This window comes from Psammomys obesus, unplaced genomic scaffold, assembly GCF_907164565.1.
Source record: "Psammomys obesus unplaced genomic scaffold, mPsaObe1.curated_primary_1811, whole genome shotgun sequence".
Taxonomy (NCBI): domain Eukaryota; kingdom Metazoa; phylum Chordata; class Mammalia; order Rodentia; family Muridae; genus Psammomys; species Psammomys obesus.
In genome coordinates, this window is record NW_026596234.1 from 1,967,928 (window position 1) to 1,982,960 (window position 15,033).

The window sequence follows — 15,033 nt, forward strand, 5'->3', positions numbered from 1 at the left end:
CCCATCTTGGCATCGATCACACACTAATGTAAAATGTGGACAAGCTTTCTGGGCTCACAGAGGTCTGGACATCAGCCAGGGCCACATATTGAGAAGGGATCCAGAGTGGCTCAAGAGTGGCTATGTGTGGGTGGGAGGGCCAGGGCTCAGAGGGAGGCCACAGTTGCTGGGTCTCAGGACTCTTCTGTGCTGTTGGAATCTGTGCATGGGGTAGGTTGGAGGCTCCTGGGACATAGTCTGAAGGTTGATTTCCACCCCAGGTGGTCCTTCATCACTCTGGAGGGGAGTGCCTATGGCAGGGTGGTCCCGGATGAGCTATGGGCTCTGCCCTCCGGGGGGCACTGCAGCTGCACAGGAGCAAGAAGAAAATAACTTTTAATTAACACTTAAGAATAGGAATTGGAGCTGGCAAATCCCTGTGTTTCTTTAGCTTTGCTTGATTGTTCTTGATTAAGCTTCACAAAAATAGCCCATGTGTGGTGTGTGGTCGACCTGCCAGCACGCTTCCACCGTGAAGTGTGTGCCAGGGCACCTGCCTGCCACTCATCTGGATGGGGCCCTCGCAAGGACCACCTGGAGCCCAAGTACGTACAGATGTCTGTGGAGATCATACTGGAGAGGAGGTGTGGAAAAGTGTTCTGTACTCAAGGGACTTTAGGCTGCCACCTGTTCGTCCCCCCCTTGCCCTCCATGTCCCAGGCAACCAAGAGTCTCGACCTTCCTTCATGGTTGCTTGGAGGCAGGACCAGCCCTCTGAGGGAGCTTTGTGCCATTATGCTTCAGATTGAAGTTCCAGTGTGACTGTGCCGCTGCCTGTTTGTGGCAGCATGTGCTGGCTGGGTCATAGGATTTCTTCTGTGTCCCAGCACAAAGGACTCGGCTTGCTCCAGAGCTTCCTTCCTCTCACCCACTGCTCACGGATGGCATGGGACCTGGCAGGGTGTTTGCAGTGTGGCTGATCCACACATATGAGGGACGATGAAGTTCAGTTAGATTAGAAGTGATGGTCTAGGCCAGACAGAGCTCAGATTCACCGGCAGAACGCCGCCGGCCATCTGCAGAGGGCCTCCTGCTGTGCTCAGGTGAGGGGAACTCCCCTGACACTCAGTGTCAGCGCTGTCTCAGTGGGGGCCACGTCACCCTCAAGCAGTGCTGTAGGGCCTGTGCAGTGGTCTAGCAGGTGCTGGAGCCTTGCCTTGGAGTCAGAGCTGTTAAGTCTGACCTCAGAAGGTCTCAGAGTCTGAGATAGGACTCGTCCGTTTGACGTAGGAGTAAGCCTTGCAGGTCTCTGCCTGTCTGGAGCCAGGATATCCTGTCCTTCCTGACCAGCACAGCCTTCTTAGAGCTCTTTGGAATGAGCGAGGTGGCATGGAGAGGAGACGGGGCCATGTGTGGCAGGGTTGGGAGGCAGGCTGGGTCCGTGAGCACCACACACCCACGTCTGGGGCCCCTTTCAGTGCCATCAGCTTGTGACAAACACCCTCTTCCTGTAGGCATGCTCCTCAAAATGCTCAGGCCACTGTGGTGTGCTATCTCTTCTGCTGATGAGCCCAAAGCTGTGCTCTTTTGGCCTTCCTCTGTCCTGGTTCTCATGGTGACCATACCACCCTGCAGCAGCCTCCTGAGGGTGGTATGGGTGCCCTGAAGTCAGGAAGCCTGTGTGGTTCCTGCACCCCAATATCTGTACTCCAGCAGTCGTACATAGGTATAAGGGTATGCTCCTGGCAGCACAGGTGGCCCTGACTTTTGGAGGCTCTCAACCCTGTATGATTATCCCAGGACTGATACCTGGCTCAGGAGCACTGTCCTGATTGTTTTTATTACTATTATTTGTGAAGACGAACCTTAATTGAAAAAATGCCTCCATCATATTAACTGTAGGCACGTCTGTGAGTCATTTTCTTGATTAATGGATATTGTGGGAGGCTCAGAACACTTTGGGTGGTGCCACCCCTGGGCTGGCGGTCCTGGGTGCTAAAATAAAGCAAACTGAGCAAGCCATGAGGGGTAGGTCAGTAAGCAGTGTTCCTTCACGGTCTCTGCTTCAGTCCCTGCCTCAAGTTTCTACCCTGCCTGCCCTTCATGATTGTGATCAGAATGTGCCGTGGTGTTTTAGCAATAGAAACCTAATAAAGACAAATGGGTTTGTGTCTGTGGTTCTGGCTGCATTCCTGACAAGGTTGCCCTGGGTGAGTTCCCTGTCTTCCTGCGGTGGCTATGGCAAGGCATGGTCAGGGGTGGCCCCCGTGTGGGCCTGGCACCAACGTGCCAGCTGAGAGTTCCTGCACTGCCACAGAAGGTGATTGCCACGCCGAGTGCTGCTCAGTAAGCCCACCAGAGGCCTTTCATCCAGGCCCAGGACAGAAGGAAGACTGCCCCCAGGGTGCCTTGCTTCTGTAGAGGCAGCCCCTGGTCTTCCTCTTGTCTGTCAGCAGTAGAACAAAAAGATGGAACCCAGAGAGAAGCCCTACCGGCATTCTCAAGGCCTCCCTGGCCAGAGCACCAGTGCTTCTCCGGGGCAAGCAGCTCGGCTAATTGCTCTACCCATCGTTCTGCTGTTGTTGCTTGTGGACAGGGACAAGATCACCCAAGTCTGCAGGGGGCCTGAGCCGGTCCTGTTATCGGCCATCTACTATTTTGCCACTAGATGGCATTGCGATCCAGGAGAACAGGAGAGGACATGCTCCTGCATGGGATCCAGCCTTCCAGGCACCTTCAGCGGACTGGCTTCTCTTCTCTCTTCTCATATCCATTTGGCAGCCATTTTCAGGGTTCAGTCCCAGTTGTCCCCATTCCTGGCCCACCACTGGATCACAACTACTCATAGTTTGTGATGGGGCTGGCTCCGCTCCTGACAAGGTCACCCTGGGTTGTGCCTTGGATGTGTGCCTGGCAACACCCTTGTTGTTACTCTTTTGGACACATGCCCCTCTTTACTCTGCCCCTGGGAGTGACCTCTGACCTTCCTCTCTGCACAGCCTGACCTGCAGCCTGCCATCTCTTCAGGGCTGGGCCATGTGTTCAGAGGGGGGGCAGAGACTGCTTAGGTCACAGAATTGTCCACTCATCCGTGGACTTGGGAGTCCTGGAGGCAGATGCTGGCAAGCAGACAGATGTCTGAGACCAGAGCCCACAGAATGTTGGGAGGCCCAGAAGTGGCTATTATACCTGCTGGGCACTAAGTGAGCCTATGGGTCTCACAGACAGGGACCCTGCCCATAGCATGGCAGTTTCATGGGAGTCCAGGGGAAATGGGGGAGGGCAGAATCATGTGATCTACAGTTCTGTCTCCAGAACCTTCCCTCCCAGGGTGGGGTGGGGTCTGTTCCTCTGACCCGTGGCTGGAGGCTCATAGTGGACTTTCTATACAGAGTTGGGTGGATACATAGATGTTTAGCAAGAACCCTTGACCTCTAATGTCCTAGTGTCCAGTGTCTGGCCCAGTCTTTACCAGTTTCCCTGTCTGCTGTTCGGAACCACAAAGGGCTAGTGACTGTCTACTGAGGACCAAGGTAGAAGGGGATCCTTGCTTCAAGGATACACATGCCCGTAGCCAAGGCCCAGCTGGGCATCTGCCAATCACGTACCCACTTCACAGTCACACGAGCCAAGTACCCACTGCACATGGTCATACAAGCCATTCCAAATGAGTTGGTAGCCTGACCTGGTCAGCTTCTCCAGACTTTACAAAGGCCCCAGCCATATATCAGCCATCACTTAATCCTGAAGTACACCACAATCCTAACTTGCCTACGGCCCTCTCCATGGGAGTTTCTGGGCCCATTCTTTCCCACTAGAGGTGGCTGGCATGGTGTCCCTGCCACTAGAGGTGGCTGGCATGTATCAGTCACCTGAACCTCAGTATTTGTTACCTAGGAGAAATCAGCCCTTTCCCCTCTGAGAGGGAAGTGTCTGTGAGTTATGGCTGGGGGCTGGCACCCCTGCCAGAATGTGAGGTACTCACTGTGCTGGTGGTGAATTCTGGAGGGTTGTCATTTACATCTGTCACCGAGATGATGGCGGTGGCAGTGTTCGAGAGACCGTAGTTAAGGTTTCCTTCCATATCCGTGGCCTGGACAATGACAGTGTACTGCTGGACTTTCTGGAGGGGAAAGACAACGGGTCAGTCTGTGTTCAGAAGATGGGGGAATGCAGGCTTCCTCACTGGGGTCCTTCCTTGGCACAGGTTGCCTGGCCTTCCTGGAGCTGTGTGAGCTCCCCTTTCTCAGCCTGCGGTTGCCTGGTGGGAGGTGGCTGTGGCAGCAGGGAGCTGACCGTGTCTGGATCTCAGCAGCCTTTAATGGGCACAGCCACTTCTGGTGTTGAGGCACAAGGGGCAGATCAGGGTTCAGAGAGACCTGCACAGTCTTCAGCGTGGTAGAGAAGACAGTCTGCAAGATGCCACTGTTAGAGGAAAGCTGGACTGGAGTTGGGGAAGGAGTGACGGGTTAGCAAATGGAAAGACAGCAGTTTGGGCTCACAAGCTCCACAGGGAAGGAGCAGTGAGCACCTGCATGCAGGTGTGATCTGTGAAAGGCAAGCAAAGGATCATGATACGTTGTATCAGGCACCGAGGGAGTCACATGACCCTGCCCTGCCTCACTGCCTGCACCTAGGGAATCATGTGACTCCCTCTGCTCACTGCCTGCACTGAGAGGCAGAAGAACTGGAATCACACACCTTTCCTGACCAGAGGTAATGTGCTCTGGGCATCACAGCCTCTGACCAGCTGGGGGCAGCTCTGTCCACTTCTCCCTGGCACCGCTGGGGGACTTGATGGAAAGGGCCCGTCTGCATAGTCCTCCAAATGACTTAAATCTCTATTCTTGCTCTCCTGAGATTAGGAAAGGCCAGTTCCCACCACACGACTCAGGGAAGTATGTGTGAGCTCCATACACTCACTGACTTTTCTGACTCCAAGAAAATTATAGGCAGCAGATGGGTCACAAAATTCCTTTGTCTATTCATCCATCATCCCTCCATCTACCCATCCCTTTCTCCGCCCATTCACCATCTACTCACACACTCCTCTACCCATCCTTCCCTTGTATCCATCTGTTCATCCCTTCCTCCCTGATTCCCTCTCTCCCATCCTTCCATCTGTGTCCTTTCTCCCCTCTCTCTGTCCCAGACACAGCCAACCTGGCAGCTGGAGAGGGATAAACGAATGGGCTGCCCACTTGAGGCACTGGAAAAAGAAGCACAGAAACATAGAGACATATGCTCATATATGAACACATGTGCATTCACATGTATATATGCACATGAATGCCTGCGTGCACGTTAGAATGTGTCTACACCTGTGTGCATGTATGCCTGTAGGGCACTATTCATCTATGTATAATGTGCATGTACAGCAGCCTACCACTAGAGGGAGAGCTGGGCTTGCTTTTGGACGGCAGGACTCTGGAGGGAAGCTAGTCCAGCAAGATGGGCTCCTCATGGCCAGGGCGGGCCAGCCATGCTCTAGCGCCTACTGCCTGCCTCTGAGCTCTTGTGGGCCTGACTTTTTCAGTCTCTGCCCCTGCATTACACCTCCATGGAGACAGAAGAAGGAGGTGCTGCGTGCAGTGGGCGTACCATATTCAGGGTCACCCATATTGCTCAACTGCTTCCCTGTGGCACTCCTCCCCAGCCCCCATTAGATATAGCGGGCAGGGCAGGTGCCCCCCGGAGCTGGCCCCAACATCAGCAGCAGAGTTGCCGTGAATTCATCAAAAAGCAACTCCACCATTTTCAAGTTAGAGAGCAGGAAGCTAACCAAGAGCAGTCATCCCTGGAGCGTTTGCTCACCTCCCTGTAGCCCAGCATGCAAATTCTGCAGAACATGCATCAATAATGCATTGGTCGGCCTGCCCTAGAAAGCATCAAAGATTCCCCGGCATGTCCCCATATGCATTATCCCTTGCCAGCCTGGGCTGTTGTCCAGCTAGCCGTGTTCTCTAGGTCAGGCTGAGCCCATGGCTGGGAGCGCCCAGCTTCACCTCAGGCACCGCCTCAGTGAATGCTGAGACTGTCTCTCTCACAAGGTTGCAAGCGTGCCTTCTACTCATTCTGCTCTTTCTGATCCTAGCAGGGTGTCAGTATGGGAGAGTATGAATTGAGGCTGAGAGCCCAGACACATAGAACCCTAAATCCCTCCATCATCCAGTGAGGCCAAAGCCATTGCTGGCCATTCTGAGAGGGTCTCTGATCCTTTTCAGGATTGGGGCTGTAATCAGTCAGCTTCCCATTGGTTTCTCAGGGGCCACTCTCCTTGGGCTTTCCCACTGGTTCCTGCTGGGCACTTTCAGACACTGAGAAGTGGAGCAGCTGAGTCCGTTGTCTTGTTGCTCAGTACCTAGAGACTGCTCTGTGTCCAAGAGTATGGTAAGGGGTTTGCAGGGTTAGCTGTGGGACAGAGGGGCATGCAAGCACCATGGAAACTGAAAAGTTGGACCTAAAGTTGGCATGTAACCTGGAAAGCCCACTCCTGGGTATAGATCCAAAGGATGAAAACGGGTGTCCACACAAAACGCTGTCTGCCACTGTGCACACAGCACTATCTATAGAGGCAAGCCAGGATGGGTACTTGAAACATGTGTGTGGCTATGACGGAGTATCACTCAGCCTTGAAAAGGAACAGCATATTGACACCTGCTATGCCCGGACAAACCTCACGTTATGTCAGGTGAAAGGAGCCAGGTCCAGAAGCCACAAGGATGTCCTCACTAAGGCAATGTGTTCACAGCAGGCAAGTCCACAGACAGCAGAGGCTGCCTGCTGGGGCAGGAGAGAAGGGAGAAGTGGGGGTGACACCAGAGCTGTAGGGTGATGAGATGGCCCGGGAGCTAGGCAGTAGTGACAGGTATGCAACTCTGGGTGAGCAGAGTTCGGTAGTGGGTGAATTCCACAGCATGAGAATTATAGCTCAAGGGGCTGACACAAGACTGCCTCTGAGAAGATGCTGCTCTCCTCAGTGGAGTGCATGCATTCCTTCCTCCTCACTGCTGCTGCCTGGAGGAAACCACAGGGTGGGCTACACAGCTCTGCCCTCCTCCGCCACTCGAGGGGACTCTGTGCTCACTGTCTTCCAGGGTTGCTGGGCTGCTTGTGGGGTGTGGTTGGAGTTCCCAGGCTTCCACAGGGCATCAGGGCGACCCCCCCCCCCCCATGTCATGGAGCAGTCCCTCCCTCCCTTTTGCAGGTTTCTCTGCCTATTCTGCTGCATATTCCAGGATAAGGCGGTGCATTGTGTGTAGAGGCCGCCTGGCTCAGAAGAGTCTCCAGTGACGCTGCTGTGTCTCAGCAGCTGTGGCCCACAGTGAGGGAGAGTGCTCCGCCTTGGCCTACTTGCTGAGGCATCCCTGCCTGGGGGTCAAGTGGGGAAGCGGGTGCTTGGCTCACGGGATGCCCAGGTCCACACTTGCTGAAGACTTGGCATCAAGATGTTGTCACAAAGTGTAGAGGCTACAGAAGCCTCCCTCCCTCCCTGTGTAGCCCTGCAACCTGCTCCGGCACTGCCTCCGTGACTCACAAGAGGGCTCCTATTTCCTTCCGGCCAGCAGCTCTTTCTGCTGCATCCAGAGCAGAGAGAATGCAACCTTCTCAGTGGGGGTGCACAAGCCCCTCCTCCCCACTGCAGCTGCCAGTGAGAGCCAACAGCCTAGCAAGCCTCAGGGGGAGTCAGCTACGCTGCTCTCCCCAGCCAGTCTGTCTCCCTCCCTCTCTCTCTCTACCTCTTTTCTCCATCAGCCACCACCCATGGCGACTGGGGGCTTGTGGAAGGAGGCTGGCGTGGCAGGACTGAGGAAACAGGGCTCCTTCTCAGCCCTTTCTGGCAACCCCTCTAGCTCTTAGGTGCCTGCTCCAGGTTGCTGAGTAAATCACAGGCTAAGCATTGGCCCCCTTCACTTTTTTCTTCTTTCTCCTCGAGGCTGTGGGTTACTCACTTTGGGGTGCCTGTCTTTCCAAGGCTGACTCTGGGACAGCTTTCCCCAGAGGAGGGCTATTGGCATTTGTGAGCTGGTCATGCTCTGTTGCTGACTGTCTCATGCTCTTTGGGGTGCTGGGTAGTATCAGTAGACTCTGCCCAGGGGGTGTTAGGAGTCAGTGCCAGGCAGCAGAGTGTAGTAGTACCCCAAGAGGGACATGGCTTGAGAAGCAGGGCTCTAAGGAAGGAGGCAGACGGTAAATAGGGGGAAACAGTCAAGGGCCCTTCAACATGGACAGAGGATGGTAGGCATGGGGTGCTGGTTGATATATTTGGGAGGACTGTTGCTAGCAGAGGGAATGGTGTCTGCTAAGGCCCTGAGGGAGGTGTGTGTGTGTGTGTGTGTGTGTGTGTGTGTGTGTGTTTATGTATGTGGGTGTATCTAAGTGTGAGTATGTGTGTATGTGGTTTTTTTTTTGTGTGTGTATGTCTGTGTGTATGTGTGTGTTTGTGTGAATGTGTTTGTGTGTATGTGTGTATTTGTATGAATATGTCTGTGTGTGTGTGAGTGTGTGTGTGTGTGTGTGTATGTGTGTGTTTGTATAGGTGCACTCCAGGAAGTTTGGCCTGTAATGGGGAGTGCAGTTCTGAGGATATAGAGGGATCAAAAGCCAATCTAGTATTAGTCAGAGCAAGACAGGAAACCATGGAAGGATAGAGAACAGGAGCGTGGTCACATCTGTGTCTACACAGGAGACTTGAGGGGCCATAAGGACAGATGGAGATGGGAGCAGGGCTCAGCGGAGTTCAGAGAGCTGCTGAGCAGGTGTCACAGGTCTGTGTGGCTTTGACCCAGTGTTGGGCCTGGGCTGAGATCTGGAAAAGAAAAGAACTGCCCAAAGGGCGAGCCCGTCTGAATGGATGGGAAAGTGGGACCTAGAGAGAGAGTCTCACCAAAGGAACATCTTCCTTTTTGCTCCAGGCCAGAGACCATGGTGCTCTGAGACTCTTTCCTTCTCTCACTGTTGGGAGTACTCCACACTGGAAGCAAACAATAGCAAACACCCGCTGCCAGGTTCAGCTAGCCTGGGTTGGTGCCACGGGGGACAGAGGTTGTAGACACTTGAGCTCAGGCAGTTCCTCGCCTCCTAGTCCCTCCTGAGAAGCATGCCAGGAGGTGAAGCCTCTACTGTCGAAGGATCCAGAGGATTTGTGTACAAAGCCTCCTGCTTAAACACTGGCAAAGTTCAAAGACAACAAACAGATACAGCATCTGTCTGCGGCGGCATCTGTCTCCGGCTGCCTGTCTGAGACCGCCAGTCTGCACAGTGGGTGCTGAGGAGCCTCTGCCTGGAAGGGGGCGGCCCGGCTGCAGCAGGGAGATGTGGCCAGCCTGCGGCCCCTTTGGCAACTCTGTACCCAGTGATGGCCACAGGGAGGAGTCAAGGAAGGGTCTCAGTGCCTGAAGAAATGGTGTGGATGTGCTGGAGGACGCACATGGAGATGTGCTGGCACAACTTACAACACAGGCACAGGCTGGACTTGGCCTGTGGGCTGACGGGCTCCTGAGCTAAGCTATGCTCTGCCTCTGCTTGTCTTTGGGAGCCAGGAAGACCCTGATCTGGGGACTGAGACCAACCTGTCTGGATTTGTCACCATCCCTTCACACTTGGGGCTTAGTGAAGGTCAGACCTTTGGCTTTCCTATCTCTTCACTTGGCCTGCATGGTGGTCTCTCCAGCCCCGAGTCCTTGGAGGCCACTTCTGGGGGCCCTTGAAGGAAGAGGTCAGAGGAGAAGGAAAGAGGCAAGAGCACAGAGCATGGGGCTCCCCTGAGCAAGCAGCTGTGCAGTGGGTGGAGTGTGTGTGTGGGAACATGGGGCCTGGAGGCAGGGCACAGCCTGGAGGGTCCTGGCGGGCTCCTCGCAGGAATGGGTGATGCCTTGTTATTCTAGTGTTCCCTCTCAGTGGTCCCCCTGCCCCTGCTGACACCTGCCCCTGGCTCTCCAGGGTTCCCTGTCGGCTTGAGTAGCATGGCCATGAACAGGATCGGTGCTAGTCTCCTTGGTGTTCAGGTTGTGCTTCCACACTGGAGAAGGCTCAGCCTCAAGCCCCTTCCAGGCTCTATGGGCAGGATGCGGCCAGACATCAGGGTTGCTGGCTCCCCAGGGTTTGGTTGGTGCCTAGGAGGGAGTCTGATGGTTTTGTCCTGAGTGAAGCTGGGAAGATGGCTGAGACAGGGTCTGTGGTTTTGTCTCCGTTTTTGGGAAAGGGAGGACAGTGCCCAGCTTTCTCTGGCCTTGTTTCTTTTGAGTTGCTGCCAAGTGGAGGTTGTAGGGAGATGGTGTCTGGAAAGCCCTGGAGACATCATGAAAGCGGGTGCTTAAAAATCCCCACGCAGATGTCCTTGCCAACGACGTGTCGCACACTTCTGGACGTGTCTGTACGTTTTTGGACGTGTCTGTATGTCACTGGGTTTTCTGGACATGTCTGACTATTTGTGGCTATTTTTGGAAGTGCCTGGATGTTTCTGGGTTTGCTGGGGTGGCATCCTGCAGGCAGCCCTGCTGCTGGGTGTACATGCTTCCCCACGCTGCGCTGCTTCTGCTCAGATGTTTTCCTGTGGAGTCAGTAAGGAAAAACCCTTGGGTTGGATGCAGGTTGGTGGTGGAGCGCTGGCCCAGCACAGGCCAGGCCCTGGGGGTCCGTTCCTAGCACTGCAAAAAGTCCAAAAAGGAAGCAGCCTCTCTCTTTCCTTGAGATGGCCAGAGACAGGCTCTTGTGTTTTACTACAAAGCCCTGCGCAGCTTCCTCTCAGGCCCCACAACAGCAACTGACATGCTTATGGTGGCAATCTGTCCTGCCTCTCTCTTGTGTTGACTGATGGCCTGACACAGCCATGGTGGAGCCACCACACAGACACTCACCCAGACGCACACACAGAGACCCCCCTACACCCACACCCCCCCTCCCCACAGAGTGTGGGTGGCCATAGCTAGTAACTGCTTGGAATGTGACTCTCCATCTGTGTCCTTCATGTCCTCAAGCCAGATCCTCTTGAGGATGACCTCATCCCTGCTTCCTGAAAGGCCACCTCAGGTAGGGTCTTTTGGGAAGAACAGAAAGGCACAGAAAAGCTCCCAAACTGGCAGGCCAGATGCCAGAGAGAGAGAGAACCCTGAGAGATGCGGCTTTCAGCTCTTAGCAGGGACTCAGTGCTCTGTGGCAGCAAGGACTGTGGAGTATTGCTGGAGCATTGCTCAGGCCTGGGCAGCCTAAGGGGGGCTTCAGTAAGAACACCCAAAACCAAGAGCAAGATAGGACCACATCACGGCTCGCTTGGCGACTCTCCTAGTAGATTAAGTGGCAGTATTTCTAGTGTGGGATGCAGCAATAACAAAATGTCACCCTGATCCTTCTTGTGCTGACTCCATCACCCTCCTTCCTTGGGCCCCCTCTCCCTTGGGCACAGACCTCTTATTTTCCTTCTAACACTGTCTGGTGGCTGCCTTCCTTGTGTCTGTGTCAAATCTTCCTTTGCCTGATTCTTCCTGGACCCCAGTTTGTAGATCTGGCTGCACCCCGACCTTTCTAGGTCCCAATATCTCATCTCAAAGATGTTTTCCTGAAAGGGGTAGTGAGGCTCTTGGCCTCAAATGCTGGGTGAAGGTGAATTTCAGGGGCCACCATTCTGTCTGGTACGAACACTAAGTGGAACAGGGCTGTGGTTGGGCAGTGACTCACCGGGATCTCAGTCTTAAGCTGTCAGGGTCTCTGCCTAACTCCTGGCCCAGAGACTTTCTCAAACCCCTGCATCTTGGGTTGGAGATATCAGGTCTGTCCCCATCTGTGCCAATCTGGTGGGCCCTGAGGGCAGTTGGACAACAGCTGGCTCATTGGCAATGGGGGCTCTGAGGTAGGAGGGGCCTTGGATGAAGCAGCCCCAAGTAGGTTGAGCTGTGGTCCTCAGCATGTTTAGTGGACACACAGGCTTTTGTGTCTGGTTGAGGTAGGCCATGCCGCTACTGCATCTTCCCCGAAGCCCTCCTTATTCTCTGCAATACCACCTCTGCTAGATTTGAGTGAGTCAGCTCCCAGCTACTGGGCACTGGTGGGAGACTTCCCTCCCAACCTGCTTCCTGCCCTTCCCCCACCCTCCACTGTGTGGGTGCTGAGAGCCCAGGGCACACCCCACCTGTATGTGTTCTGAGTGCTGTTGAGGCTCCTATACAAAGGTTCTTCTCTGGATTCTCTTGGTCGGTGTGGCCCGACTGAACTGGAGTTCACTAGGATGTCTCATGGCTCAGGCTCCCCTGCCATTTAGGGACCTAAATGACATCATCTGTCCCCCACTCCCTGGGCTGGCATTCCTCTCTGACTCCAGGGCCTCCTGTCTTCTGGCTGGACACTGTTTTGTCTGTGTTGGGAGTTTAGAAACCAAATAGCTGTGGTCTGTGACTCTCCCACAGCTGTAGGTGTCAGGGCTTACGGTACTTGACATATGTGAGAACCTCAGACTGTGGATGTGCTAGGAGGCCCGTTCATAGGGAGATACCAGGCTTGGCTGTGGAGAATCCCTGGTGGCTCCAGTCTGTCATGATGGCCTAGCCTCTGACCAGCAGCTGGCTGGGTGCAGGTGGCCATCACAGATCAGGCTGAAGATGTTTACAAAGTGTCCTTGAGAGACACTCACACTCAGGAGAGGCCACAACAGAAGACAACTATCTTTCCTTAGTGTGTTGGCCTTTACATGCGGAGGAGGGCAGAACAAGTGGCCAGAGAGCTGTGGACAGTGGCTCTGTGGCGCAGAGCTGACCAGGCCCAGGGGCTCCTTTTCTCTGGGCCCTCAAGTTCCCCATCCTGTCCGTACCTTAGGAGTTTCATGGTCTCATGTAAAACAGCCCGTCTGACTTCTGTGTTGTCTGTTGACACTGATGGGGACAGGGAAAAGGGAAGGAGCACAGGAGAGTCTGTGAAGGCAGAGGACAGACCCTGGTGCATAGAGGAAGGTGAAAGGGTCCTCTCAGCACAGTGGAACTTCACTCAGTGCCTCAGTGCCTTCAAGAACTATCTGCAGGAAAACAGGGGACAGCCAGGCACATGAGGCTCAGGGAAGGCCACAGCCTGCTTCAGAGCATGCCCTTCCTACCACACTGTGGGGTGGAGCCCTGCTATTTCCTTCTTTGGGCTACTTATTTTCTACCAAAGGGAAGTAGCTTTTGTGATAAGAAAAAAAAAAAAATCAATAGGCATCAAGATAGAAAAAGATTGTTTTTGCATGGGGTCTGACAGCATGGTGTGGCTGGAATGCTGGAAGCTGTACTTCATGAAGCCTGGGAGGTCAAGGGGCCTGTGGCTGACACACACTACACGCTTGAGTCAGGAGACATTGGGGAAAGCAGAGGCCAGGACAGGCCAATAGCACTATGTGTGGTTTGCTCTGTGCTATCTTCCTTCCTTCCTTCCTTCCTTCCTTCCTTCCTTCCTTCCTTCCTTCCTTCCTTCCTTCCTTCCTTCCCTTTTTCCTTCCTTTTGTCCCTACCTCCTACTTCTTCTTTTGGAGGGAACTGAGCTCTTTCTATCTGACATGAGTGTTTCGGGAGTATGACTAAGCACAGGAGGGGGCTGGTCTGGCTTTCCCTAGGGTCCCTTCCAACCCTGGGAAAATTAATCTGGCCCGCTGCCACTCTGTGTCCGCCTCTCCCTCTCAGGATAGCCAGGCTCTTTTGGAACAGAACAAAGCTGTACTATAGGGAGGGAGGCTGAGCCTGGGTGGGGTGGGTGCAGGCAGGATCTTGGTTGGCATATGAGTGTGCAGACAAAGAACATATGACATGCCAGGGAACGGCTTTGGAGAGCTGGTTCAGTTCATTGGGGCAGGGGGAGGGGTCTTTATGCCCCTGGGGAGGTGGGCAGGGGTCTCTGAGGCAAGGTTTGTGAGGTTTGTCTAGAATAGGGGTGTTGAAAAATATTTCATCTGCATACTCAGAGGCTAGGAGTTCCGAGGGGAAATTTTTTTATAAGGTCAATCAAGGAGTGAGGCCTGGTAACTGTCAGGATAGTAAATTCTTACTGGGGTTGAAGGTGGAGCAGCAGACTTTCTGGGGCCAGGTTGGGAGAAGGGAGGGAGCCAAGGCCTGCTGTGTCTCATATGAGGTATCAGAGTTGAAACTCTCCCTTCCCCCATGAATCCAGGGACGTTAAGGTCCCAATTTACAGCCGTAAAATTGAGAAATTTGAGACTGAGGAAGGCGACCAGCTGATGGTCACCATGTGGGTGGGGCCTGAACTGATGGAGCCTGTGACAGTGAAATCAGTCTCATGGAGGACTGTGGAAGTGTGAACAGGGTATGGCTAGCTGCTAATCATGAAGCTCAGCAATCAAAACCCCCTGCTGCCTCTGGAGCATGGCTCTCACCTTCAGAGCAGCCAAGAGTGGCGCTCATCTTCTTATTAGGCCATAAATATTCTAATTAGGAAACATGGGAAGATGAGTGGATTAGCAGGTGGGGCAGGGACCGGAGAGGCACTTGAGCCCTTCGTACCTCGTCCAAGTCTCTCCTGACATTTAATCATGCAGAAGCTCTCCTAATTAGACACACGACAATCATGCTTGGGACTTCCCCACTTCCTAAGGATAGCTCTGCCATGAGCAGGAAGTGGAGCCAGAAGGGACCTGTCCATGGTGCCCTCCCAAACACTTCCTGTTGCATGGTGGTGGGCAGGAGTTCCCTACCTGAGAGGACACTGAAAGAGCCTTGATGTGGTAGTTCAGATTTGGTTGTGTTCACATCCAGCTGGAGCAGATGGTGGGGAAATGGCCCCCTAAGACCTTCCACATAGCCCAAAGTTTCTGTGTAGACAAAACAGCTTCTTGGGCCAGGTAATTCGTTGGCTCCGCTGTGTCCTATGAGACCAGTTGCCACGGCTCCTTTCTCTAGTTCACAAATGCTGGGAGACATTTAACAAAATGTGCTATGCGGTGTAGCTATGTAAGGCTAATGTACAACAGAGACCTTTACTAGATGCCAGCAGGTAGCATCTTTAGGTAGCCAGCCTGTAGGGCAAGGACTTCAGAGCGGAGGCCAGAACCTGAGCCGGAAAAGTGCATCTGTGAGAGCT

General features: G+C 53.9%; 1 protein-coding gene across 1 annotated transcript in view; it reads right to left on the minus strand.

Moving 5' to 3' along the window:
• Cdh4 (cadherin 4) overlaps positions 1–15,033 on the minus strand; it is a 447,733-nt gene that overhangs the window by 25,748 nt on the left and 406,952 nt on the right. Inside the window, exon 8 of the mRNA XM_055596255.1 lies at positions 3,965–4,102. Within this exon, the coding sequence (XP_055452230.1) occupies positions 3,965–4,102 (138 nt within the window). The remainder of the gene's footprint in view (positions 1–3,964; positions 4,103–15,033) is intronic.